Source organism: Capsicum annuum, chromosome 3 (assembly GCF_002878395.1).
Source record: "Capsicum annuum cultivar UCD-10X-F1 chromosome 3, UCD10Xv1.1, whole genome shotgun sequence".
Taxonomy (NCBI): Eukaryota; Viridiplantae; Streptophyta; class Magnoliopsida; order Solanales; family Solanaceae; genus Capsicum; species Capsicum annuum.
In genome coordinates this window covers 22,262,775-22,287,496 of record NC_061113.1, presented here as the reverse complement: position 1 = coordinate 22,287,496, position 24,722 = coordinate 22,262,775, and the positions used below count along the sequence as shown (strand labels likewise).

The 24,722-nt window shown below is 33.0% G+C and overlaps 1 protein-coding gene across 1 annotated transcript; it reads right to left on the bottom strand.

Moving 5' to 3' along the window:
• Window positions 1–4,115: 4,115 nt before the first annotated feature.
• LOC107864141 (proteasome subunit beta type-2-B) lies at window positions 4,116–14,372 on the bottom strand. The gene is made up of 3 exons (XM_016710422.2): window positions 14,055–14,372; window positions 13,845–13,968; window positions 4,116–4,605 (listed from the first exon to the last, which is right to left on the bottom strand). Exons 1-3 carry the CDS (start codon window positions 14,210–14,212, stop codon window positions 4,273–4,275), a joined length of 615 nt encoding a protein of 204 aa, XP_016565908.1. The 5' UTR covers window positions 14,213–14,372; the 3' UTR covers window positions 4,116–4,272.
• Window positions 14,373–24,722: the final 10,350 nt, after the last annotated feature.

Genomic DNA, 24,722 nt, shown 5'->3' with positions numbered 1-24,722 from the left:
GACAGTCCAAAATCTGAAGAACTATCTGAGTTCTTTTACTGAGACTGAGACTGAGACTGTGGAAAGTAGTCATCTAACTGACATGCCCCTTTTCTGTATAGAGTTGGGGTCCAATCTATAAGCCCAATTAGAAGAGCGTCAATACCGCACCACTGGTAAAGACAAGTTGTGAGTGACCCTCATCTCACAGTGTCCCCATAAGATAACGGTGGGATCCTCATCTGACAGTGTTAATTTACCTTATCAACCCTCAACTCTCAGTGTTGATGTCTCAACCTATGCTGGCTACATAGTTTTGGAACACAAGGATTGCTTCTAAGAATCACACCTTCTGCTGGCAGTGTGTATTCCCATCCTTGGATTCACTTGGTGTTGAATCCTACTCCCATCTAAATAGACACTAAACATGATTAACTAAACTGAATTAGAATGAGTTTAGTGAGTTCCGCTGACTAACGGAATACTACTGAGATTACTGAATTACTAAGATTTCTGAGATTACTGAGTTTATTGAGTTTTTCTGAGTCATGAGACTGAATGAGTTCTACTGAGCATGGCTTGACTGAGAGTATCTTGAAAACATGACACTGGCTCTAGGCACACAGCTAAATTGTCAGGTATTAAATACCCCCAGGACTAGATAGCATGAAACTGACAAGACACGACACTTCTTGAACACATGACCAATATCAACAATTCATAATACAATAAGTTGGGGATTTCATGAAGCAATTGGTTATCATAACCTTGTACATGGATGGGAATGCATATAAACATATCATGATTTCATCACTCTAATCTCATGAACATTCCATCAAGCAATTACATTGCATAACAATAATATGAGAGTCATTTTGAACATGAGGGTAAGCACGTATTTACCATTTAGGTCACAATTGAGCTATATGCATAATTTCTATTCTCTTAGGCGTTTTATCAAACAAATAGGATGCATGACTTAGGGCTTAGGCATGAATATCAAATTAATACATCAAAGTTCCTTCATTCAACTCAATTTCATCGATTTCAATCCATACATTAACATAATTTCATGAAAACATATTAAAGATTCCAACTTGGGAATCGTACGACAACATAACCATGATCATAAATTAATCCACAACATAAACATCACAATTTATCATTTAAAAGTGGATTCTTGAGCTTCATGGATGAAAGGAATCCATAAATGAACACTTGACATACCTTGGATAGAAGTTTCTTGAAGATTAACGGTGGAATCTCTTGGATTAGGACCTTCAATTGAAAACCCTAGACTTGTTCTTGAGGGAATTTGAGAGAAACAACTATATTTTGGTGAAAACCTAGCTGAATCTCTTGTTAAAGGCTTATATAGGAGTGAAAAAAATTACCCTTTTGCCCTTAAAGACGCAGACATTTAATGATTGAAAACTGGGCATCAATGCGATTGGCGACGCGGCGCGTCGATGATACTCGACGCGTCGCGTCATGATCGCGCCAAGCCTCAGTAGTTTTACTGGCAATCCCTGCAACAATGTTAACCAACGCGATAGGCGACGCGGCGCGCAAGTTCGCTTTGGTCCACTGTTTTGGGACACCTAATGTGGTCTAAACGAGTTTCAAAAAATTCGAAACTTGTCCGGAAACACTTATTGACCTTCCTGGTCATGAATTAATAATATCATGGACCATTAAGGGACATTAAGGTCATGAAATAAGATTGCCAACTTTCGAAGGCCAAAAATAAACTAAGTCTGGGAACTTAGCTAGAATTTTTCTAAGTCTGAGACCCCTTGACAAGCCTAAAAAGATGAATTAAGCTTAGAAATTCTGCGGGGTCTTACACTAGCCTACCTGGACATTGATGAAAGCCTGGTGAAATCCACTAAAATGATGATATTCTCTTTCAAGAAACTTCTATATGATGTCACGTTATATCAAAATCATAATTTACTCATCAAAACGAAAACAACGGTGCCTATATTGCATTTTTATGCTTCGGATCTAAAATTACTTAAAAATCTCATGTTTAAAATCAGACTTTCAAAACTGCCAACGCGTTTCCTATGCTCAAGGAACTTTTATCCTCAAGAATGAATAAATTTCGAGCTCAAATGGTGCTAAAATCAATCCACCATTATTTTAAAAATTTTGGAAAATAATAAAGGATTTAATCATGAAATTATGAAAACTTTCCAAGAATTCGAAGAGAAAACAAGTAATTTAAGCTCGCAAACACTCCGAAATCACCCACAAATGGTTCTCCCAAATTTTCACACTTTTTAGGGTTCTACACTCCTGAAAATGGATAAAAATGGGAGAAAACATCCAAATTGGGGTATTTAATGGTGCCGGGTGTCGATTAAGTGGACATTGAGCCGCTTATGCAACACTGGCTACATAGTCACAAGTCGCTTAAGCGGCCTCAGCTGAGCAGGCCGGTCGGTTAAGAGACCAGCTGGCCGCTTAAGCGACCCAATGGGCACTTTTTGGGTCGCTTAAGTGACTGTACTGGCTGAAGACTTGAAATTTTTTCAAGTCTCCATCGATCCCTCGGGATTCGTTTGAAATCTTGTGAACGCATACAAACTATGTTACCCTATCAAATTGACGTTTCGGACTCAATGACACGTCGAAATTTCCATCTGAGGTTGTTTTGATGAAAAGTGAATCCCACACCCACGTGCCATTTTTCTTAAATTCCAGCCTGCCTGATGAATTACCAATAAAGCTTTGATCGTTACTAAAGTAATCTCCGCTCATTTTTGGTGCATAATCTGAGTACTGAACACTTAGCTAAGTTCATAATGCATTTAGGTATTAGTTTCAAGGGAACAAGTGAAGTTAATCCAGTAAGGATATTTTAAAAAAGAATGATCTAATTAGCTCCAAAATGATTCATAATAATCCTTAATTTTGCCTATATGCTTCAACACCTCCAACTAGGGGTGTGCATCGGTCAGTTCGGTTCAGTTATATGTGTTATTGGTTCGGTTTATCGATTTTCGGATTTTAAATATGTAAAACCAATAACCAACCAATAAGATATTTTCTTATCGGTTTCAATTTATCAGTTTTTGGTCCTTAACGATTCGGTTTTTGGTTTAACCAATAAAAAAATACTTATAAAATAGAAATAGTAACAACTAACATAAAAAAATGAAATTTTAATTACCGTCAAAACCTACGCAATGCATTTTTACAAGAATCTTCAAACTTGAACTGAATGTTAGTTAGGAAAAAAATTGAATCCTAATTGTTGGAAGCTATAAATGCTTCAAGCTTTTTATTACGATAATAACCGAACTTTATATTGTGCCTTTGTTGCCCTGAATAGGTTAATACTTTGTGAATCACTGAATTATGAATTAGTAGTGCATAATCTACATACATACACATATCTATATAGAGAGAGAGAGAAAGAGAGATAAAGAGAGAGAGAAAGATTTAAATATATAACATAAATAGGGATAAAACAATAACTTAGTGTATCCTTATTGGGTTATCGGTTTAACCGATAACCCAATAAGCCGATAACCCACCGATAACCCAATAAGCCGATAACCCAATAAGCTAAAACCAATACCAAACCGTTTACTCAATATAATTTTTTATAAAACCAATAAAAAATTGTTAACCCGATAACCCAATATCAATGACCAAATAACATTTTTATCGGTTTGATTTATCGATCGGTTCGATTTTTGCACAGCCCTACCTCCAACATACTCTTGCTGTAGAGCAAAGATGTTCTGTTTATTCACCAAATTAAGCAACATGACCATGAACAAGGTCAATTTCTCTAGGATTATTCGTAATCTCATGGTGGTAATCAATTAGTTAACCAAAATCACCAGTAGCTTTTTATTATTAATCTAAATTATTGGTTTTCCTTTGGTTAATCTATGCAAAACAGCTTCTAGCACCCCATCTCCAACGCAACAACATGCTTAATCGAGTCAGTTTAAACAGCAGCCTGACTCAAATAGAACTCTTTTGGGATGAAGCCTATTGGTGACCCCTCTGTGACCCCTAATTCAATGATTGAAGAGGACACATGCCAGTACAAAACATAAGATAGTTGCAACATAAGTCACACGATATCAACTTTCCATCTACCTGAAACTCGAAAATAATTAAAACTAAATTCCTCAACGCAAATGGTGTATCGATCAAACAGTAAATACTTGTAGCGTCAGATTTTTCGGCAGTTACAATGACTGAAGTTGTTTTCCTGGAACATAAGATTCATATGCTTAAAATGTAAACATAACACGCAAAAGCAGAGCTTCAGGAGGTGGAAACAGGGGCATCTTTGACAGACTCGCGCCAAGCATATTCCCTAGCCCCATCCTTATCGACAATCTTAATCACAAAGTTTGGTGGGGCAACAACCAGCCTAGACCGGATCTCCAGGATGCATTTATCTGCCAAATCAACAGCTTCTTCAACTGTCATGTCCTTGCGGTAGTGCCTATCCATCATGGCGAGAGAGAAGTATGAGCCATAGCCAAATGCTGCCTTATCCACCTTGTGAAGAGTAGCAATATAATCAATGTAATACAGAGAAGGGCCTGTCTCCTTGTCATATCCAGCCAGGATAATGTTCACCATGTATGGGTTCTACAAAAATAAACATTGCATTTTAACAAATGTGTATCAGAAAACCAAATTGCACAGCAAATTTTGAAAGCTAACCCTTGAAAGAATGATAAATTTTCAAGGATAAAACGGACTGGAAATTTCTTTCCCTATATCGACCTCTTCATAATCAGTAATCAAAACCACAGAATTCAAAGTAATCATGCGGACAAATATGGCCATGGCGCTCTACATTTTAAAAAAAAAAAAAATTCAAATGTTATGGTTAAACAGAACAGTGACACTCCTTTGTGAACCCATCATGCTTATAAAGAGAAATGGTGGATAGATAAATGATGCACCTATTTAAGTGGATCCCACAGGTGTATAAATCAAATAATTACCAGACAGTAGCAACTGAAGCATGTGGCGGTGGATGGACTTATCTCAGGCTTTAATGTTTAATGTTTTGCCAGTTCATTACAGTTTGCTGAGTATCATTCTCAATAGACAAATTATGAGAATCTTGCACATTTTCTTTTATCTACAGCTAAATTGCTGCCCAGGTTTGGCTTTATTTTGTTTCTCTACTCTGCAACCAAAAGATTTAACTAATACCATATGTGTCACAATCTATTCAATAGTTTACCATGTACAATTTGGTTTTCTGATACACATTTGTTAAAATGCAATGTTTATTTTTGTAGAACCCATACATGGTGAACATTATCCTGGCTGGATATGACAAGGAGACAGGCCCTTCTCTGTATTACATTGATTATATTGCTACTCTTCACAAGGTGGATAAGGCAGCATTCGGCTATGGCTCCTACTTCTCTCTCGCCATGATATGATTAGGCATATGACTAGTTCTTTCGCCTTGCGGGGGACAGCCAGGTTCCTTGGTGGTAGAGCTTGTTGAAACTGTCTTTGCTTCCACCTTTCTCCCTTTATCTATTATTTGATTTTCCCCCAATCAGACTTCACTACTTTGTGTATAAGATCTCTATGCCTAATCAAAACTGTCTCAAGTGGGAGGGATAGTAGTAGAAATACAAATTGGTAGTATTTCCTAAATTCCTTCTCTTTTTTGCTCTTTCTTTTTCATTTTAGACGCTAAACACAAGGCTACCCTGTATCTTCAACCAAAAGCTCTCTTCTCTTATCCTCTCCTCAAATCAACCTCACCTCGGTCATTATTATTTTCATTTGCCCATTAAGTAATTGTATTATTCTTGGCTTTAAACAATAGGTGCATCTTAGATTTAGCATTCAAGTAATTTTGACTAAAATTTCAACAAATAGGGTGTCATCTTCTCTTTTCTTCTGTCCAAGTTTTCATCTATTAATAAATTGATGAAACTCTAGATAACTTTGAAGTATTTAGGGGTGCATGAATCTGTATTTTGTACCCCAAGGCTATAAGCAGGAAAAAGTATTACTGTGTTTGCTCTCCATAAAGAGCTATGAGAGCTCTAATGTATCAGAGGGATAGGTTGGGAAGGAATTTTATTGCAAATTTAACAGTCCATTATCTCCTTTGCTAAAGTACTGTTTTGGGTGTGTAACTTTCTCGAATGATGCGCATAGAGGTATCCATGTGATAGTGGTGTAGTTTGCTTGAAAATGCGAGTTCCCAGTTGGCCTAATGAATACAAGTAATTCTTCTCTTTCTAAACAGATCCGATTCAAGATTTCTTCTCTGATCAAGAGATCAAATTCTAGATTTTTAAGTGGTTGATGATTATTCGCCCACATCTTCCTCATATTCATGCTTCCTCTCTTAACTACTTCCTTTCCAACTGTAATATACACACAAACAGTAGTCAGTTGGAGTAAACCCCTCCCTCCTTGTTAAACTTAATTTTGATGGTTTTCTAATGGTAGATCAGATTGAAGTGGCGATGCATGAACCATCGCAAACTGTATAGAAACAACCCTACGACTATTTGTGCTAATCATAAAAATAAGGCTAAAGCCATTGACAGGCCCTCAAACTTGTTTCAAAAATTCACTTAGACCCCTCAACTAAGGCATATACCTATCAGGCCCCTAACCCACCCGAAATTTGATCCAATTGGGCCTTTTTTGGACAATCAGCTAAAAGCTCAAGTGTGTGCAACACACACTCGCTGATGTGGCAAAACTAACCAATTAAAAAAAAACACGTGGCAAAAAAAATAATTATATTATGGAAATGCTTATTTGTCCATTTTCTATTTAATTATCATTTAATAATAATTTCTTAATTTAAAAAAAAAAAAAAAAAAAAACAAACACCCCCCACCCACCAGTCGTCGTCTTCACCCCCCCCCCCCCCCCCCCCCTTTGTCCACACACACACACAGAGTATCTTCACACACAAAGCCCCCTGCCCCCACCCCCTTCGTCTTCACACACACAGAGTCATCGTCTTCACCCCCCTCCCCCGTCGTCTTCATCGTCTTCCATTCTTGATAAGCAAAATCATCAAAATAACAAATAGTAAAACAGCCAAATGTCAAATTTTGCAAAGGAACCCATCATAGATTACGCAAAAATCTTGATATAACCAAAATCATCAACAAAAGCAAATAGTAAACCATCAAAATTTTGAATTTTGCAAAAAAACCATTATACATTAAGCAAAATCAAACCAACCCAAAAAGAAAATACAGTAAAATCATGCAAAATGGGTGCATTTCAACTTTTCTAAGTTCGATTCTCCATTCTTGACAATGTCATGAGATTGAAGACGGCCATAAGATTAAGCAAAATAAAGAGAAGAAGGCTTTGGAGCATTTCATCGTGAGGAAGAAGACGGCAAGGATAATCTCCCTTAATTGGTAATTTTTCCGTTGAGGGGAGGAAGAAGACTTTTAAAAAAAAAAATAATGGCCAATGGCCTTTTGAGGAAAAAGATGGCCAGTGACCTTTTGAGGAAGAAGACAACCTTGAGGAAGAAGACATTTTAAGAAAAGAATTAAAATGGCCAGATGGCCTTTTTTTATATTTTAATTTTAGTTTTTTTTTTTAGTTGACATGTCAATATTTAAGGGACCTGATAGGTACAGGCCTTAGTTGAGGGGTCTAAGTGAATTTTTGAAACAAGTTTGAGGGCCTGCCAATGGCTTTAGCCTAAAAATAAAGCAAGGTGTTGTTGGTGTAACATGTTGATGAAGCACGTCACTATTCTTTTCATCATAATTCATAACAACGAGATTAGCAAGAATATGTTGAGGCCAAAAGGCGGATTTGAATCAAATGGGAGGCACCTCATTCTAGTCCAGCTCCTCACTATCCAATAACCATTTTATACTTTTATCAGTTCACAATTATTATATTGTTAGAAAAGAAAATGAAATTAAACAGGAATTAGGAGTTATGGTGTCTGCCTAAATGAAAAAAATTTAGATATCTAAGTTCAATCTTCTGGAAGTGCTACAGCATAACCTATAGCCTACAGCCTACAGGAATGCTAAGCAATAGGAACATACATACCAACATGAAAAGGCAAATTATATCAAATGTTGCAACACTAGCCATGTTAAATGAAAGTGAATATTGGCTCTTAGCAAATTGAAAAAGAAATGATCAGATGGAAGTGCTTCATAAGAGACTAGACAAAATTTCAAGGATTGGAAGATTTACGCAAAATTAGACAAGATTAAAAGTAATTCACATCCAATAGAGAGGGTTCAAAGGGTTCGAGTGGCATATATAGATGATAAAATGAGAAAAGGTCACTTCGGCATAGTTCAGACATGTTTTATGTGAACCTACAGATGCATCAGTATGCATGTGTAATACAATGATGACAAAAGTTGCAAAAAGAAAACCTAAAACCATATAGAGGGAATTTCTCCTAGAAGACCTACAATTTCGCTACAATCTCTCCGAATCCCTGTGATTTAGCTAAGAATGAACAGAGTGGAGGCAAATGATCCATGAAGGATGTAGATGATCCCAATTAGTTTAACGAAAACTACATCTTACTTCCAACAATTTGGGATCATCTTTTTCTCTCTCTCAAAAAGATGATAATAATTAGTTGGGACAAAGACTTACTTGTTTTTTAAACCTACAACAAGTCACATACTTGCAAAAATCTTCGAGTTTGCTACTCCCTCTGTCTCAATTTATATGAAACACTTTGTTTTTTAATGAGAAAATACATCAAATCCCCCTCAGCTTGTCAACAAAACTTACTTTAGGTCCTAAACTAATTGGGCAATTATATACCCCTTAACAACTTTCAAGTGAATTAATTTCAACCCTAAACACATAATACCACTCTCACCACGGAGAGTGCAATACACACGCTCACACGTCAGTGCCACGCAAGAAAAGTGTTTTTAAAGAATAATTATTTCATATATAATTTAATACAAATATACATATATATATAAGAAATTTAAAAAAATATTTTATTCTTCACCCCCCCCCCCCCCTTCATCTGCAATCCACTCACCCCCAAGGTGTAATCTTCTTCAAACCCCCCACCCCCTCATCTGCAACTGCCCCACCCTTCTTCAACCTCCCCCCTCCCTTCCCCTCATCATCTACCGCACCCCCACCCTCAATTAAAAAAAAAAGCACACTCACCCCCAATTAAAAAAAAAAAACTCCAATTTCACTCCATTTTCTTTCTTCTACATCAATTTCATTTTCGTCAAACACACCATTTTTTTCACCTACACCATTTTCGTGAAAGAGGTGGAGAATAGATGAGGCACCGATTCAATTGACGTTTTGATACTCAAAATCAAAGGGCAATTCGGAATTAACAGTAAAGCTTGGTCATTTTCATTTTCATGTTTTTCTCCTTTTTCTTGGGTTTATGGGTTTTTAAGGTATTGGAAGTGGGAGAAAATGGAGGGTCGAAAATACCATCTTCTTTGTTAAGAATGGAACAGAAAATGAGACATGTTTGTTCAGAATAAGGATGGTGGAATATTGGGGATTTTGGAGAAGAGAGTACCATGTGCTTCACTGGTTGTACCTCGCCACGGAAGGAGCTTCCTCATTCTCCCACTGGATAAAGTGGGCCCTTTTAAAAAGAAAAAAAATTCACACGTTTTTCTTTTTTGCCACGTCAGCCGTAAGGGTTGAAATTAATTCACTTGAAAGTTGCTAAGGGGTATATAATTGTCCGATTAGTTTAGAGTCTAAAGTAAGTTTTGCTGACAAGTTGAGGGGGGATTGGATGTATTTTCTCTTTTTTAATCAGCTCCAAAAAGAATGACGTATTTCTATATTTAGTACTCCTCCGCTCCACAATAAGTGAATTGCTGGATTTTGACACACATGTTAAGAAAAAAAACAAAGACATAAATTTATCATGTTTTTCCATTTTTACCCTTTTCAAAACCTCAATAATGATACATTACTCTCAATACACATTTAATTAATTCATTTATTTCTAACACAAAATCCAATAAAAGACTCTTGGAATTACTACTACTAAACATATTACTCCCACTACATACATTTAGCTTTTGGAGATAAAATTTTTAGTCCATTCCAATCTTAAAAATTGGAACTCCTAACAAATTTTTGGAGGGAAAATAACTCAAAAATTTAGATATAGCTAAATTAAAATTTTTCATTTCCCTCTAAATTTATTCTATAAAAAAAGTTTACCATGATTCTTAACATGGCTATAATACCATTTGATCTAAATATTCCATTTGAGTATAATACAAATGAGTCTTTTGACCTTAATGTTGAAGTAGATCACAATGTCGATGAATATTCAATTCCCGAGTTGAATTTGAATCCCAATGAAGATAATGATACACAATTTGAAGTAAGATTGCAAGAACCGACGGAAGATTCAAAATTCATATTCTAAAATCTCTTTCAAATTTTTTTCTTCAAAATTGATAGGAAGACGAATGAGAAAATGGAAAGATATAAAGTACTCCTTCAATTAATGGAGGGAGTATTTCTAAATGCTAAGAAGCTAGAAAGTACTTAAAAAGTGCTACTCCCTCTGTTCCACAATAAGTGAATTATTGGAGTATTTTTTAGTGTTCAAAATAATTGAATTGTTCACAATTCAAGATAGATGTTGGAAATTTTTTCCAAATTTACCCTCCATTAATTAAAATTTTGGTTGAGTTCCAAGGACTTTATATTAGCAGCTTTCTTGTGTCCCCATTAATTGAAGAAGTACTTTATATTAGCAGTTTTTAAGTACTTCAATTAAAAGCTTAGTAGCTTTTAAGTACTTTCTAGCAGCTTAGCAGTTAGAAACTCTCTCCATTAATTGAAGGAGTACTTCCTATCAATTTTGAAGAAAAAAATTGAAAGAGTTAAAAGAGATTTTAGAGTATGAATTTTGAATCTTTCATAGATTCTTGCAATCTTACTTCAAATTGTGTATCATTATCTTCATTGGGATTCAAATACAAGTCGGGAATTGAATATTCATCGACATTTCGATCTACTTCAACATTGACATCAAAAAACGCATCCGTATTATACTCAAATGGAATATTTAGATCAAATGGTATTATAGCCATGTTAAGAATAATATTGAAGGTAAACTTTTTTATAAAATAAATTTAGAGGGAAATGAAAATTTTAAATTTAGCTATATCTAAATTTTTAAGTTATTTTCCCTCCAAAAATTCGTTAGGAGTACCAATTTTAAAATTTTTAAGATTGGAATGGATTAAATTTTTACCTCCAAAAGCTAAATGTATGTAGAGGGAGTAATATGTTTAGTAGTAGTAATTCCAAGAGTCTTTTATTGGATTTTGTATTAGAAATAAATGAATTAATTAAATGTGTATTGAGAGTAATGTATCATTATTAAGGTTTTGAAATTTGAAAAGGGTAAAAATGAAAAAAACATGATAAATTTATGTGTTGTTGTTTTTTCTTAACATGTGTGCCAAAATCCAACAATTCACTTATTGTGGAACGGAGAAAGTAATATAAAGTACTCGGAGACATAAGAAAGTTGCTAATATAAAGTCCTTAGAACTCAACCAAAATTTTAATTAATGGAGGATAAATTTGGAAAAAAATTCCAACATCTATCTTGAATTGTGAACAATTCAATTATTTTGAACACTAAAAAATACTCCAACAATTCACTTATTGTGGAACGGAGGGAGTAACAATTTAACTTTATGCCAATTTACCCATAATGAGATAGATTTATAACCACACAAACACCTGTGACTTATTTTAACCACCAATTTCAAAAGTCTTCCCATACTTCTTAAACTTCGTGCCGAGTCAAACTACATCATATAATTGGGACAGAGGGAGTAAGATTAGAATGTCGAGGCAGGAATAAGTGTGAGATCTAGAGATGCTCTAGTTTCAGATAACCCTTATTTTTGTCTTCCAAGACAATTTATTGAGTATTGAAATAAAAGGGGGGCCAATAGAGCAAAATGAATGAAGACTATTCTTAACCAAACTCAATTAGTTTGGAACAGAAGCTTAGTTGATTGATTCAATCACTATAGTTTAGCAAAGAATACATTTTGCAGACAGAAAAGTTCATGCCTTGAAATCTAGTTAAATATACACCGTAAAAAAGGTTAAATGCTGCCTAACTAGCACATGGCTAGAGAAAGACTAGGCACATACTGGACGCAACATTCCTCTTGTATTTTCACAAATAGCCTGCTCTTACTTCTCCAATCTGTGATTTACAAGTCATCAAAGAAGCAACTCTAACATTGTATTAAAACTCGCGCTATATATCTTATCTAACAAACACACTGATACAATAGCTGAGCAGAAGATCTATATTAGGATCAAAATGGTGCCTTGACATTGTTTATCATGCAATTATATTCAAAGCTGACTGATGGGCTATATACTAGAGGGTATACTAAGTAGGTGCTTGGGCATAGATTTGGTTGAAACGTAAAACAAAAAGAGATTTTGAAGTCAAAGTTAGAAAAATGGTGCTTAGAATTGAAGTTTGTGTTTGGACATGCATTTCACTAGGAAAAAAAATTGAAATTTTGTGAGTCGTGAGAAAGAATTAACTTGAAAAGATGATTTCAAAAACTAACCAATAAATCATTCCAAATGTATAACCAAACAATATTTTGAGAATATTTTTTGAAAAAAGATTCATTTTCGAACAGGTCCTAGTTTTTATACAAGTCTACTACCTCCTGTCACTTAAATTCTGGCCCTGCTTCTTGGAACATTAATTTTCATCATTCGCCAGATTCTGAAATGTTATTCTTCAGTCAACATTGTCACCAAAGAAGCTAAGATTTAGGAGTGCAATCAAAGATAAAGATCTTTCAGAACTTCTACAAGATCTAGGAGTGCAATCAAACATAGAGATCTTCATAGTGAAGCTAATGTATACAATAAAAGGAGAGAACCCCGGGTCATTACCAAAAGTATGTCATGCGCTGCTAAATATGCAGAATGCATGTCTTAACCGCAATTCCGAGCTTGCCAAGACAAACTTTTCTCACTCATTTTTTCTTATTCCTAATCCATATAAAGCTAATAGAAAACTAGACGAAGATGCTTAATTACTTTTAAAACAACATACCAAGTGAGATCCCTCAGTTGCGGTCTAGGGAGGGCAGGTTGCACATAGACCTTACCCCTACCTTGTGGGAGGCTTAATTAGTTTTACATCTTTTCAAATTACTACTTTCCACTTTGTCTAGTACTCTACGAATCAGGAGTCCTTTTCTTTTGAAAGGTAAATTAACCAGGAGTCTTTCACAGTTTACAAAATGTGTGAATCATCGAAAAGTTCTAGCTTTACAAAACCATGAAATAAAATAGACCTGAATAGATAGGACTGGTTTCAAGGGATTCATTCAGCTAATCCCAACTAGTTTAGAGTTCATGCATACTTAATTAAGATATAGTTGCTCATTAATTGACTATTGAAGTGAAAAACCCTAATTTGACATTTTGGATTTCTATTAATTTAATAAAACCCTGGAAATATCAACAGCTCAGTTGGTTGACTACCTGAACTTTCACTTCGTCGGTGAGGTTCGATCCCCCACCTCGTAATCCCCTCCCTACATTTCCCCTTCCCTACCCCCAATTTTTTTTTAAAATAAATAAATTTAAAACCCGGAGAATCTTAATGGCTCGGTTGACTGACTTTTTCAGCTCGTAAATGAGGTTCAACTCCCCACCTTGTAATCCCCTCACCCATTTGCCCTTCCCTTACCCCCAATTTTTTCCAAATAATAAATTTAAAAACCCTAAATTGCAGCCAAAATAGAACAAGCTCAAATCATCACATAAGTAGAGTATATGTAAACCCTAGATACGAAAACGAATACCTTACGCAAAGCAGTAGCAAGTTCCCCTCTAGTAAAATTAGCAGCAGCAGCAGTAGTCAACGGAATACCATTACGAAACTGATACAACGCCACATTCTTCTGCACATACTCCGTAAACTGAGCTCTGCAACACCCAAATCCACACAAATTAAAAAAAAAAAAAAAAAACACTCAAAACAAATTCGTAAAAATCTAGGTTAAATAAAAAACCTGTCTCCGGCTTCACCGCTAGCGCCCATAAGTTTGTGAGAATCGAGAATCATGATTTTGTCTTCGTTAGATTTGTGAACCAAAATACTGTGTACGGCGGAGGAATCAGCTACTACTAGTGAGAATCCATTTCCCACCATACCGAATACGCACTCCATTTTCTTCTAAAAAGTTCTGTAGATTGCTTAGATCTTCTTCTATTAGAGAGAGTTGCAGAGATTTGAGTTCTGGTTTAGTATAAGAGGTTTTTGAGGACGTCTTGGAGAACAAGTATGGTCTGCTTTTTCTTTTCTTTTCTTTTTTTGTTTTTTTTGCCTTCATGTTTTAAGGTAATTGCACTTTGATCTATGTATTTTCTCATTATTACCAGATTACTACATAATTTTCAAGTTTGGTAGTCTACTGCTTGTTTACGTTTGGGTAAGTAACGCTTTGGATGGTGGTTTGTCGTGGTTTGATAATATATGATATTGTATGATATGGTATTATACTGTATAGTATAGTATTATATAATGTTTGGATAGTCAGTATCGTTCATTGCTGTTTAATGACGATTTTATTGTTTGATTTGACGATATGGTATTGTATCGTAACTGATAAGTTTACTAAAATATTCTTTATTATTATTGTTAATAAAATAATTTTCTTCCTGCTAATCTGTCACAAATTATGTCGTATAAATATATTAATTAGTTGTTAAATTCATGTAAATTTTAACAAAATCAATATAAGAATAGATCAAAATAAATGTAATCAAATTCATTTTTTATAGTAACAAATTTTATTTTCCTTTTGGTGTTTTGAATCATGACCACCAACAATAAGTATAAAGTTTGAATACAACTTTTTGTGTATGCTACGAGTGGGTACGGTATGAAATACCAAGAAAAAATCTAGGAAAGCAAATTGTTTCTTACTTATTAAGTTATTTTCTTTTGTTCGTTATGCAAATAGAAAAATATTTTCTATAAATATTTGTATAAATTTAACATAAAACAATGAGAATGAATAGGATAGGGGGTGGGATAAGAAAAAACTTATGAATTTTTGTTTAAAAAATATTCTGGGGTGAGTTAGTGGAGTGGGGGATCAAGGAAAGGGAGGGGTAGGGTAAGAAAAAGGGCAAAATTCAGAAATAGCATACTTAAGAGCTTAATTATTAGTTTTATCGCAACAATTTCATAATTACATTTTATAGCAACTTATATTTTGTATTTTTTAAAAATATTGTTGTAAAAATACATATACAATAAATTTACTGCACTTAATTAACTGAAATTAGTTGAGCTATATATGGTATAATTACCAATCAAGTAAATTTATAGATTCCTTTTCCATTTAAAACTCTTAAAAAACATGACTTCCGTTATATCTTCACAAAACGTTTACAAAAATTCAAATTTCAGTTTTTCCCCATTAATAGCTGCATCTTTTCTTAGCAATTTGTTCTAAACCAACCCTGTTTTGGAAATTCAAGAATTGCTGTTGCTGAATCAAATTGGACTGATTCTTCTTCGAAATCAACAACAATTGCAAAACGATGCAGTAATTTGTTTGAATCAAATTCAATTGTTGATTCTTCTGTTCCATTTGTTTGAATTCAATTGTCAGTTAAAAATTCAACCATTACTACTATTTACGGTACATAATCATTATTGTTATTCAGTTCAATTTTTTTTTAACCATTATTGATGTGCCTATCGAGTTTTTGTTGTCGTCGTTAATTTGTATGTGAAAAAATTGTTGCAAATTTCAGCTTAAAAGTTGTTTCAAGTGTAAAAAATTTAATATTCGACTATTGTTTTGAGGATCGTTTGTTGTTATTTTGATTGTTTTAACAATTGAACAAATTGTAAACAACTTTCGAATTAAAGTTTATTCATTTATTTTCTGAAATACTAGATAAATGAATGATCGAATTTAGATGTTGAATTTGATGATATTCTATGAACCCATATCAAAGTATAAATTATCTGCTCCATATGTATTTTTTATGTGCTTAATGGTAACACTGCATATGTATTTTTGGTATGGTTAATGTTAACACTGCATATGTATTTTTGTTTTGTTGTCGGAATTCTATAGTATAAATGTATATTAGAAAAGATATTTTACTTTAAGCAAATGTTGTGTAAATGTATTTTTTAAATTGAGATGTTGGCTGTGAAACTTTGTTTGCACTTAAAACTGAAAAGTGCCTGTTATAACAAGTGACATTTGACAAATATGTATAAAACATATCAAATTACAAATTAGGTATGCTCCAGATGTATTTTTTGATATGCTTAATGTTAACACTGCATATGTATTTTTTATATGATTTATGTTAACACTGCATATGTATTTTTTTTTGCTTGTCGGAATTTGAAAGTATAACTGTATATGTGAAAATATATTTCGTACCTGTTTTACTTCCGTTTGATTTAGTAGTTTCTGTATTTGGTTGAAAACTTTTGTTGTGTTTGTGTTTTACTTTAAACAAATATTGTTTAAATGTATTTTTTAAATGGAGATGTTGGTTGTGTAACTTTGTCTGCACTTAAAGCTGTAAAGTGTGTGTTAAAATAATGACATCTGACAAATATGTATATTTGTTTATTTCTTGGTTAAATCAAGTAGAAATGAGAAGCATACCAGTCCTTGTGAAGCACTCTGGTCGATGAACATACGAAAAGAACTTCGAAGAATATGTCACTGATGATATATTGTTGAGCACATCAGCAACATTCGTTGAGCTGCACGATGTTTTGGCATCTCACTTAAGTGTGGATTTAACCAGCAAACGTATTCTAGGGGAATATCAAATCACTGCTAATGCAGGGCAGATAGAAATACATAATGATATGGTTTTAAAGGTGTTTATATTGCAGAAAAAGCTGATACAAGACATGAATTGTCTTCCTTTATATGCAAGCATTTTTGAGAAAGTTGTAGGGAGCAACTTGGCAAGTTCATCTATACGTGTTGCTGAAAGAGGAATCAACTGTAACAACTTGCAAACAGTGATAAATACAATAAATGAAGGAGCTTTGGTGGTTTGTGAAGATACACAAGCATTAGATGTTTTTGAGATGGATATTGTTGAGATGATTATCTCAGACCCACATCACAAACATGTTGAGGACGACGACCAGTTTTACTTAACAAAAAATTTTTTAAAGTCAGTCATGAAGGACTATCAATTAGGGAGAAATTTCAAACGCGTAGTAAAAGGTCAAGTAAGAAAATGTACGTACATTTTATATCACTCTGATTTTGTTTAATATTATTTTGGATATGTATTTTGAATGTATTAAATCATGTTTGATGCAGTTATACATTGTTTTGCAAATCAAGAAACTGCGAGTTCTTAATGCATGCATCAAACATGGGAGACACTGAAATGTTTAGAATTAGAAGATTCATACCTGAACATACTTGCCCAGTGAAGGACAAAATCTATCCAAAGGTGCATGCAACTAGTATGTTGATAGCTAGTATGGTTAAACAGAAATTCAAAAACCACAAACGAAAATACAATGCGACAAAAATAAAAAATGACATGAAAGAAGATTTTGGTATGGATTTGACATACACTTTATGTTGGAGGGCCAAGGAAACAGCATTAGAAGAGTTGAGGGGTAAGCCATCAACATCTTATGGGAAACTGCCATCATACTTATATGTGTTGAATACTACCCATCCGGAGTCACATATAAGAATGAAGAAGACAGATGATAATGCGTTCTTGTATGTATTTATCGCTCTACATACATTCATTAAAGGATTCGATCATTGTAGATCAGTCGTAGTTGTTGATGCTAGTCATCTGAGAGGAATGTATACTGGGGTATTTGTAACAGCATGTACAACGAACGGAGCAGGTTAGTATCATTTAATAATAATTACATTGTATAACTGGTTATATTTTTTTTGTACTTCTTCAAATCACTTGAAAAATACATATATCTACTTCATATATACATATCTGTATATAATTACATATATTTTCAAAGTTTCCTGAATGAAACATGTAAATTGATTATGTTTGATAGTGAGGTGCGTGTAGATTTTATTATATGTAATTGATACCATTTCAGGTAGATAAAATATACAGTTTAATTTACCTGTATTTGTAATAAATACATATGCAGTTTCTATATGTATTTTTATCGGCCTATGCAGAATTTTTTTATATATGCAGGTCATATATTTTCTTTGGCATATGGTGTGCTTGATTCTGAAAATGATGAATTATGTATATCGATCATATATTTTCTTTGGCATATGGTGTGCTTGATTCTGAAAATGATGAATCCTGACGTGGTTCTTCGAGAATCTAAAGGAAACGTACGGGAAAAGACAAAACATGTGTGTTGTGTCTGATAGGAATCCAAGCATCATAAAGGTTGTTGGTGATATGTACAAAGATGTTCCACATTATGCATGTATGTGGCATCTATGGGAAAATGTGAAAAAACTTTACAAAAAGTCACACGATGCATTGTAGGAGATCTTTTATACAATGGCCAAATCATATTCAAAGTCAGAATTCCACATGTTAATGGTAAAAGTTGAGGCAGCTGATATTAGGGTGAAGAAATATTTGGAATTGGCAAGTTACAAAAAGTGGGCTAGGTCGTACGCAAAAATTCACCGAGGATGGACTTTGACTTCAAACATTGAGGAGTCAATAAATGGAGTGTTTGTATCAGCTAGAGAACTGTCAATTTATGACTTTCTTGAGAAAGTTCGATTACACTTTGCAAAATGGAATTCTGTAAATAGGCAGGAGGCTTCATATACCTTCACAACACTCATTGGAAAGTTTATGACATACTCAGTGAGAACGAGGCTTTGTGTACCCGTATGACGGTATGACCTTAGATTTGTGGAAATTATAATTATGAAAACATAAATATGAAAATACTTTCCATTTAGTTGTAAATTAATGAAAAGATATACAACATAAAAAATATGAACATTTAAAAATATAATATGTATTTTGCATATGTATTTTGTTGTATTGAAAATTATTAACAACTGCATATATATTTGGCTGCTCTGTAAAAATGTACTTGCATATATATTTTTATTGCATATGTATTTTTTTGTTAAATATTGGTGTGCTTACAACATATCATGGAATATGAAATTCATCTTTTTGTATCAGTTCATTTAATTTTTTATTTTTATGTCAGGTTGTACCAGCCACAGAATATGTGTATACGGTACACGACAAACAAAAGCACTTCATTGTTTGCATCAAGGAAAAAAAATGCTCATGTAATACTTTTCAAATAAATGAGATACCATGTGCACATGCTTGTGCGGTGTTGGAGAAAAAGAATTTTGAGAAGGAGTCATACTGTTCTAATTTGTTTAAATCAAAAACTGTTTTGAAGACATATGATGTTCCAATCTACCTGTTGCCATACAACGATGACTGGATAATTTCAGAGAGCATACTTGGTTAAATAGTACTGCCTCCAAAATTCAAAAGACCTCCAGGAAGACCTGCAAAGAAGGATCATGAAAAATCAGGTCGGGATATGTTTGAAAAGAAGAATATCAACTCATGCGATGGTTGTGGGGCTAAGGGTCACAATAGGCGTTCTTGTAGGAAATATAGCAAATGATACATTTCTTCTTCTGTATTATTTCTTAAAACTTTTATTTTCATTTTTTATAATGATGAACTAATTCAGTTTAGTTAATACATTTATGAATTATTTGACAATTGAAGACAGTAATATATAAATACTGGAGCTATATATGTTTCAAAATCTGATCATTACACATGTATTTTCAAGCAACAGTTCATATGTATTTTTGACATAGTAAATATATTTTAGGTTAAAGGTGGTAACTTTGATTAACCAAACAAGTATATGATTCCTAATTGTTCAAAGGTTTAAATAGATGTGACATATTCTGAAAATATATGTTTGAATTGCATAATGTTATTACTGCATATGTATTTATATTGTAAAAATACATTTGATGTATAATCCATATGTATTTTTAAGAAAAATATCATCACTGCATATGTATTTTGTAACTAAAATCAAATCTATAACTGCATAAAAAAGTCAAATTTATCTTTAATTCAAATTCTCTTGTATAATGATTTAAAATGAACACATATCAAAATTACATATTAGGTTTGATCAATATGTATTTCCCAACAACTTTATCTTAACACGGCATATGTATTTTTTTGAAAAATATTTTTAATGTATAATCCATATGTATTTTGTAGCAAAATATCAACACTGCATATATATTTTGTAAATAACTGCATTAAAATCTCAAATTTCACTTTAATTTAAATCCTATTTTATAATTATAGGTAATAAAAACATACTAAAATACATATTAGGTATGTTGCAGTTGTATTTTTGTAATGTTTGATTCTAACATTTCATATGTATTTTTATGCTGAAAAATAATTGATTTATACTACATATGTATTTTTAAGAATAATATGAAAACTACGTATGTATTTTTTAACTACATCTCACAGTAAAAGATAGAACTCCATAAATCTCACACTACATGTTATATTTAACAATATAAGAAGGTGGTGAAAAACTTTAAATAACAACAACAACATACTAAAATACATATTAGGAATGGTCCATATGTATTTTTGCAATATTTGATTGTAACATTGCATATGTATTTTTAGGTTAAATACAATTAATTTATACGACATATGTATTTTTAAACATAATATAAAAACTACATATATATTTTTTAACTAAATCTCACAGTAAAAGGTAGAACTTCATGAAATACACAAATTAAACTTTAATTCAAATCAAAATTAGACCCACATCTACACTGAATTAATTTCATTCAGTTTGAAAATAATTACTATTATAACCTACAAATAGAACCAATTCAAAACATAAAAATTAGTCTGTACAATCAAAACCTACATCCATAAATTAGTTTCTAAACTACAAAAAGTAAAAAATCTATCAACCATCGTACATAAAAAACTTCAGTGACACTAGTTATTCTACTTTACCTTGCAGGCCTCAAGGGTGCTTCGACATCACTACATTTGCTTCTTATTTTTGGATCCCATAGTCCCATAAAAGTGCACCATATCTTGTACGGAATGCGTTGGAGTCCAAATCAGTCACAATAACTTTGTGACCATAAGAAAGACACTCTGCATACGTAACCATAAAGACACCACAATCCCTACAAAATTTTTTTTTGATTAAATAGTGAAATATATTTTGTACAAACATACAATTTTGGTATATGTAAATTCAAAACTTACAAGCTTCCACTCGGTTGTTGAGGCAAATCATCTTCAAATTAAACATTAAACATATCTGAGGATTCTTTGTCTTTGTACCTTGGATGATTTTGAAGATCAATTCCTTTTTTAACATAGAAATCACAAGCTTGGAGACACAATGAAATAATCTTTGCTATTTTCTCGATCTCAGCAAGAACAGCCGCATAATGACCACTGGATTCATCTGAATCATACAAGAATATATAGCTCTCTGAAAATGATAAAACCGCGAGAACCCAGTGATGTTTTTCCTTTATATTGACCGGAATAAATATGTCTTCCACTGTATGCCATGACACTGCAACATGCATACGGAACCCATTGATGTATTCAATAAGACGGTGCTCCTGTCCTCCAGAATTAAGGTTTTGATGATCCATAGAATATACATCCATCAAAGATCTAATTACGTTCATAAAGTTGCAGTCAATTGTACTGTATTTGTACGATTTGTTTGGCTCATTTTTGTACGAACTGTGCGGCCCATACTTCGACTTCTTCCTCAAGTAGTATAAGCAGACATCAATATGTTGCATTAGTGAATACCACAAAATTTAGAACATTCAAAAAAATTATATACTAAATATTAAAGTGTATGTAAGTAAAAAATACATATGCATTTTTTTATATTAATGTAGAAGATTTGTGTATCTATAATTGCATTCTTAAAGGTCAGTTACATGCAGACAATGTTATCTAATAGTATATACAAAAGTATGTGATGTAGTATACTATATCATATTTTGAATAGTTAAAATACATATATGTTAAACCATATGTATTTAATGTAACCTAATATGTATTTTTAAGTAGTGTTACAGATGAAATGGAAATTTTTTTAAAATAATATACTAACTGAGTCTGTCCATGTCTGATCTGCAAACCCCATTGTACACAACCAATTTTTGCCTTCAACAGTCTCAACACCAAAATGCATCTTTGGAATTTCTGATTTTTCCCTCTTGTAATGTTCCACTTTTCCTTTCCTAGGCATTTTAAGGAGATAGTAAACCATGAAAACATAATTGATACAAAAAAATAATCTGAAGCAATTCAAAAAAACTACCTCTTAGTTGTAGCTTTTAATAGGTCGGCAGAAATTCAGTCCATGAAGTTCTTGTCAATCTTCGTATCTATTATCCCATCAATCAGGTGATATAAAAATGGATGTTTCTGGGAGAATATGCGTATTAGCCCTGCTGAGCTCCCTATATAATTACAGAATACAAAAACTTAATTAATACAAACGTATTTGTAAGACATATTACATTAAAAATTATATATATCTTATTGTACTTACCAGCTGCTGAACCAAATTTTTTGGTGTATGACGATTCCTTGAATTTTGATGGTCGCCTAATCCTTAACTTTGGTCTGGGAGTTTTAAATTCACGATTAGCGGATGGATGAATCATGATGATTTTTTGATCGTAGACAGTTAAGCTAGGTAGAAACTCATCCGGGATTGTGTTTTGTGAATCAGGACACAATTGTTCATCCCTCTATTCATCATTGGTTACTTCTTGTGTATTAGGAGGTGTCCTAACTTGCTCCTCTGTAGCAAGTTCGACCTCTGAATTCACCAGTATTAGCAGGTGTCCTATCTGCATGTTGTTGCTACAAATACATATACAAATTCAAATAACCTATTAATACTTGAGTCAAACACACTAAAAATACATATTGATATATAACAACAAACTCAAAAATATATATTAAAGAACATAACAAAAAAACCACGCAGTGTTAAAATACATATGCAGTGTTAAAAAATACATTTGAATAAAACTAAAAATACATATGCAGTGTATAGAACACATTAAAAGTACATATTGATATATAGCATCAAACTCAAAAATACATATTTATGAACAAAACTAAAAACACACTGTGTTGCATGTTATAATGTTTTCAATCAACCAAACAATATATATTGTTATGTGAGCATCCTCAAATATATATATACACTACATATGATGTAAAAAATAATTGTATTTAATGAACAATGCATATGTATTTAATAAGTCAACAGCACATAAAAAAATAAAACTTGCATATCATACTAAAGTCAATCTTCAATTATATTTCAAATTTGAAAGTTCTATTAACCTCAAATGTATTTTGGATATAAACTTTAAAAGTACAAGTAAATATGTATTTGGATATTTACCTTTGTACCGTCAGAAATATTATTCGAAGGTTGAACAACATCAGGACTGAAATGTTGTCCAGATTGCTCTAACCCTCCCTCATTAACATTTGGTTTATCAGCCTCTATATCTACAACCTGCTCCTGATAAAATTGTGTCCAATAACATAACGAGTTATTTTATAAATATGTTTTATTTGTATAAGACAGTCCAATAAGTATACATATTCAAATCAACTAAGATTTTTAAAGAAAAAATTTACCTTGCTTTGAGAAAATGCTTTCTTCATCTTTTTAATTTATTTTTTCATTAGTCCACGAATTTCTTTATGCTCGCGACGAATCTGTTTTGATACAAAATCAATAAACAAAATTGTTTCCATGTAAAACAAATATTTGCCAAAAAAATTACCTCATCACGGAATGCATCAAAATCTTTCTTAGAAGTAAAAGCGTCTTTCTCAACATGACTCTTAGGCTTTGACATGACTACTTCTTCTACATGAATATCTAGCTTTAACTGTACCTGAGGAAAAATAACCCGAGTTGTTTGCTTTCCTTTCTTCGTTTTTGAAGAAGACGCCTGTCGTGTTGCAATTGGCTTGAAAACTGGTGTTTTCATTCCATTAGCCTTTGCATCACGAGGAGCTGGTGTCCTCGTTTGGGTATGCTCGTAAAAAATATTTACTTGCTTTTTCCTTAAAGGTTTCTTCGCTACTGGTGTTGATGAATCAACCTTCTGTTTCTTCTTTGAATGTTCGTTGATCTTTCTTAGTGGTGGATCCTGGAAGTCATCATCAGAATCAACAAAACGTTCATGTTGTATTGCATCCTTCTGTGGTATTTGTAATTTTGCCAGCTCTTTTTTCGTTAGCTCTATGTTCTTAAAGACAACCTAGAATAATAGGTAAATAATATATGTTAAAGAATTAGTTAAACAATTGTAAATGAAGATGAATATATGTATACTGTAAAATACATATTAATACATGTGTATTTAGTAACAACAAACCTTGTCATTGTCATTGAACATAGCATTCATCCAAAATTCAAAGCGTGGACGAGGTGCAATCGTCTACCAATTTAATAATCGAAAAATTCGATTATCAACCTTCGATACAATCTTTGGTGGGACATTTGAACAACACTCGTAAAACCACACTTGAATAGCCAGTGGTATTCCCTGAATCAAATAAAATTGACCACCAGCTTTCAACCGGTT

What these genes read in the sequence shown, in the direction of transcription:
- LOC107864141 (XM_016710422.2), bottom strand. Translation starts at nt 14,212, where the DNA reads ATGGAGTGCGTATTCGGTATGGTGGGAAATGGATTCTCACTAGTAGTA. An exon ending in AGCGGTGAAGCCGGAGACAG is followed by an intron (nt 13,969 to 14,054) that starts GTTTTTTATTTA and finishes TGGGTGTTGCAG; the next exon opens with AGCTCAGTTTACGGAGTATG. An exon ending in TTGCTACTGCTTTGCGTAAG is followed by an intron (nt 4,606 to 13,844) that starts GTATTCGTTTTC and finishes TTATTTTTGTAG; the next exon opens with AACCCATACATGGTGAACAT.